The sequence below is a fragment of the Coffea eugenioides genome, chromosome 8, assembly GCF_003713205.1.
Source record: "Coffea eugenioides isolate CCC68of chromosome 8, Ceug_1.0, whole genome shotgun sequence".
Classification (NCBI taxonomy): domain Eukaryota; kingdom Viridiplantae; phylum Streptophyta; class Magnoliopsida; order Gentianales; family Rubiaceae; genus Coffea; species Coffea eugenioides.
Window position 1 is genome coordinate 17,306,693 of NC_040042.1, and position 5,100 is coordinate 17,311,792.

The 5,100-nt window shown below is 33.0% G+C and overlaps 1 protein-coding gene across 1 annotated transcript; it reads left to right on the forward strand.

The window, feature by feature from the left end:
- The first annotated feature begins 965 nt into the window (after positions 1-965).
- Positions 966-2,365, forward strand: LOC113781406 (shikimate O-hydroxycinnamoyltransferase). The gene has a single exon (XM_027327332.1). The coding sequence runs from the start codon at positions 968-970 to the stop codon at positions 2,297-2,299; it is 1,332 nt and encodes a 443-aa protein (XP_027183133.1). The 5' UTR covers positions 966-967; the 3' UTR covers positions 2,300-2,365.
- Positions 2,366-5,100: the final 2,735 nt, after the last annotated feature.

A 5,100-nucleotide genomic window follows, 5' to 3' on the forward strand; every position in this document is an offset into this window, starting at 1 on the left:
GACCCAATTTACAGATATAAATTTTTTTATCCAAAAAAAAACTATTTTGATTAAGTGTATGGCCTCCAAAATTATATATTTCATTTTCTTCCTCCTCCCTACCAAATTGAAAATTATTGTTCAGCTAGTGTAACCCACAACAGTGGAATGGATACATATAGATTATAACTCATGAAGAATTTTACTATTAATGATCAACAATCAGTGGGATGATAATTAACAACATTTTGGAATAAATTCACATAGGATAATACTTGAACTCTAGTTGCCTTATCGCTGGATCAAGGCTTCATTTGACTAATTATATTTTATGGGTATAATTAGCAACTCTTAATCTTGTGTCGACCTTCTATATATCAAAAGAATACCATTACATGCTCACTCTTCATGTATTATGATAGTAGTCTTTAGAGTATATATTTTCTATTTGAGATAATTAAGTGTCCAATGTATATGAATAAAAGCTACTCCTGGCCATAATAAACAAAGTAGAAATGTAAAGAAACGAAACTCTATGTAAATTAGTTACTAAAAAATCACTAACACAAGGTGAGATTGAAATTTAATGAGATAGAGGCAGGTTCAGTTGAATTCTGTCCAATTCTATTGAATTCAAAATTTGATATAAACTCATACAAATCTAATGTAACCATTTTATTTTTATACATCAAACTCAATGGATAAGACACTAAACCTTGTCAGAATTATACCTGCTAAACGCATAAAACTCAACTAAATCTGCCTCCTTTTTTAATTTAATATATTAAAACTCGTTTGCTTTTGGAGTTCAAATGGTATTGCTCGGTTGCAAGCCATCACGCAATACTCCACAATATTTGGAGGTTGAGTAGTGTCCTTGCCTTCTATTAACACTCATCCACTATACAAGTGGCCTATATATCTTAGTCGATATTCTTCTATGCTCTACACATCTCAATAAACATAGTGCATATTGCTAGCTTTTCTCATGGGATTTGAGGTGAAATTCATCAGGAAAACTATTGTAAAAGCTATAGGTCCCTTGCCAGATTCTCACATTCTCAGTCTTTCGAACCTCGATCTCTTATCAGGACGGTTTCCTGTCACCTATTTTTACTTCTACAACAAGCCTCAGGATCATATACCAACTCCTTTTCCTGCCCTTAAAGATTCTTTGGCCAAATGTCTAAGTCTTTTCTACCCGTTTGCTGGTAAAATTGTTCAAAATTCACAAACTAATGAGCCTGAGATCATCTGTGATAACAGTGGTGCTCTTCTTGTGGAAGCCAAGGCAAATATCCCTCTGAAAGAACTGGATTTCTACAACCTTGACAAATCTTTGGAAGGAAAGTTAGTCACAATCCATCAAGATTTCCCCCTACAAATCCAAGTGACGAATTATACTTGTGGAAACTTATCAATGACATTTACATTTGACCATGCCTTGGGTGATGCAAGTGCCTTTGGTAGGTTTCTTCTTACATGGTCTGAGATAGCAACTTCAAAGTCACTTTCTGGCTCACCGGATCACCGTAGAGATCTGATCCAGGCAAGGTCTCCTCCGACTTATGATCCATCTTTAGATGAAAACTTCATTTCCTGCACTTTACAAGACATAGCCAACATTCCAACGGGCAATAAAGTGTTGAAGAGGCTGTATTATGTTGATGTGAAAAGTATTGATAGCTTGCAAAGACTTGCATCTCTTGATAGTGAAGAGAGAACCAAAATTGAGGCCTTTTCAGCTTATGTCTGGAAGATTATGGTTCGTGCAATCAATAAAAACCATGAAAAATGCAAGATGGGGTGGTTAGTCGATGGAAGAACAAGACTAGGCAAAGATAGAAACTCTATGTCCAACTACATAGGCAATGTTATATCAGTAGCGTTTGGAGATGGAGATGTCCATGGATTGAAACAAGCGTCACTAGCAGAAACTGCAACATTGGTTCATGATTCAATCTCCAAAGTAACCAATCAAGCTCATTTCTTGGATTTGATCGATTGGATTGAGTGTCACAGACCTGGATTGATGTTATCTAAGATTGTGTTAGGCCTTGGAGGTCCAGCTATTGTTGTTTCATCTGGACGAAGATTTCCAGTCTCAGAAATAGATTTTGGTTTTGGAAATCCAATCCTTGGAACAGTTTGTTCCACCATTGAAAAAATTGGAGTAGGTTACATTAACCAAAGGCCAAGTGCTAAGGGTGATGGATCTTGGATCGTCTCAGTAATCTTATGGCCTGAAATGATTGCTGCACTGGAGTCAGATCCTAATCATGTTTTTCAGCCTATGAATGCCAAATTTCTTCAACTCTAGTGCACAAATTTGTCCTAATTATATCTGCTCTCTAGATTTGCCTGTGTTGTGTTGTGATCATATATTACATTTTTTATTGAATTCATTTGAAACTTATATGGTAATTTTCTTGGGGCCAATTTTGCTTTACATCTAAATTTTGTAATAATTCCAAAATTGCACTTTATACTTTAAATTTGAACACGTTACTGCATTATCTCTTTTATCCATTCCAGTGCTCTTCCGACAACTGTGGGTGCTGGTGCTTCACTTCCACAAATGGTGGAAGTAGATTATTGCAACTGGCTGTTACAATAACAACCAAAGACAGAGAGCCGGCATTAATGAATCATATATATAGTTTCAAGATGAAACTCAACCTTGTAAGGAGAAAGGGAAAGACAGTTTAAGAGCCAAGTCAAGAATCTCATTGTAACTTTAGTTAATATTTTTACGAGCTAAGTTAGATATTGGGGACGAATTATAGGTTTTATATGGATAATTCACCACGGATGCAATTAGAGGGGTAGGAGGTTTGTTTGTTCCCCAAGAATTTCAAAAAATTTCATTTGTCCCATTAAAAACTTTAACAAAAACTTGTGTTAAAAATTTAAAAGTTGAGTAATTATCTTGGTATAAATACTTGTATCCCAAACTTGAGCACATATTATGTAGTTAAAGCTATTTTCTTGCATATTACATTTGCCCCATAAAAACTTCAATGACCCTATTTACAGATAAATTTTTGTTACCCAGAAAAAACCTATTTTGATCAAGTGTATGGCCTCCAAACTTATATATTTCATTTTCTTCCTCCCTCCCTACCAAATTGAAAATTATTGTTCCGCTAGTGCAATCCACAATAATGGAATGTATACATATAGATTAATTTCTTTCCTTCCATCACCGTCAGAGGATGAGAAAAGGAAAGAAGCTTTGCAATAACAAGGACTGATCAATGAGAAAGCAAAGAAATATGGGTTGTCAATAGTAAAATATCTGTACTAGATATAAGGACTGATCCTTGTTCTGCAGCTTGGGCCGAAAGTACTCCAACATGATATTTGATTGGAAGCTGGCCAAACTTATGAATGGTTTTCAATCAGCTCTTTAAGACTGATTAAAGCCAAACGAGGTCATGTCACATCTGGAAAAGACCAAAGAAATCTAGAGAGTTTTCGTAATAATTGACGATCACTTGCTTCCGTTTGCTTCGATTTCTTACAGTAGGTTTTAGGTCTTCTGCAATAGATTTCCGTTTTAACCTCTTCCGGCATGGAGGAAAGGCTTTGTCCTCATCATCTCATCTGATTCCATGTTCTTGTTTAATAACTTGTAAATCTGTTGTCGACGTCCTACCATCTTTAAGTGATCGTATTGGAAACATAAAGAGCACAAAAATTCAGAAATAAACGTTTAAACAATAGAACATCTGTTATGTCTTCACAATTGGGGGAAAACTTCACTACAATATATTTTTCTTAAACAACTCTAAAAAAAAAAAGTAGCCAAACGGGACCTAAGTGTTTAAACTATATTGGCTATGCATTTAGAGGCTTAATTTAGTGGTACAAGTATTCAAGGCCTTTCCGTTACTAATGAAGATCATGGTGTGTATGAGAAATTCTCTTCACAATAATTTTCTTTTAACTAGAAACAACAAAACTTCACCAAAAAAAAAAAAAATTTCAGAGACACTGCAAATCTTATGAGGGGTTGCACATAACTTTTGACATAAAGTAAAGTAGTTAGAAAACGGGAGTGATCCCATAATTTGTGCTATATCAATATTGTTTTTTTTTTTGCAATACATCAATTTTATTGGTGATGACTATATATTTTTTTAGGGAAAATCATTCAAAACATCCCTCACATTTTGCCAAAAAAACTTTTTTCGTCCCTCACTTTTAAAAGTGTAATTTTATATCCTTTGTAAATTCATATTGATCAAATTTGGTCCCCTCCTAGGTTTTTGACTAGTTTTTTTTATCATAATCCACTACGTACCTTGGACGTGATCATTTTTCAAGAGCAAAATTGTCAAATTAAACTTTACATAATCCGATCTATTGCCCCTCACATTTCACAAAATGAATTATTTTGTCACTCGCATTCACAAAATGAATTTTTTCATTCCTCACATTTTACAAAATAATTTTTAAATCCCTCATTGATCATGTATATGAATAATTTTTTTAACATATATATATATTTTCACCTGAATAATACGAATAACATGTAATATATCTCTATTTGATATTGCCTGAACATATTGTTTAGGTGAAATTAAATACATATATACAGGGGTTTAAAAAAAATTATTAGTTTTTCACTCATGTTCATTTCCTTTTACTAGAAAATTGAAACAAAAAAGATATTTAATTCCAAACATTATCAAGTGTTTATATTAAATTAAATTTGGACAAAAAGGTAAACAAAGGCACAATATGACAAAAAGAAATAAGTGATTGACACTTTAAAATTTTAAGACAATCACAAGGCAAGAAATTCAAATGTTGGATTTAAAGATGGTGAGTAGAAATTTCAAATTTAAACTGTAATTTGTTAGCATAAGTATAGAATTCGAGTTAGGATCGATTAATTAGATAACCTTATTACACAACTCAATAAATGAATTATTACCAAAAGCAAAAATGTCACAAATATTGAATAGATTCACACAGTGAAATCAAATAGATATATATGGGTTTAAAAAAAAATTGTTAAATTTAAACTCATGTATATATTAAATGAATAGCATGTGTACAACTACAATTAGTCTGTTTAGGTGAAATCAAATAAAGATATATTACATGCTATTT

Coding starts and splice junctions, on each gene's coding strand:
- LOC113781406 (XM_027327332.1), top strand. CDS start 968: ATGGGATTTGAGGTGAAATTCATCAGGAAAACTATTGTAAAAGCTATA.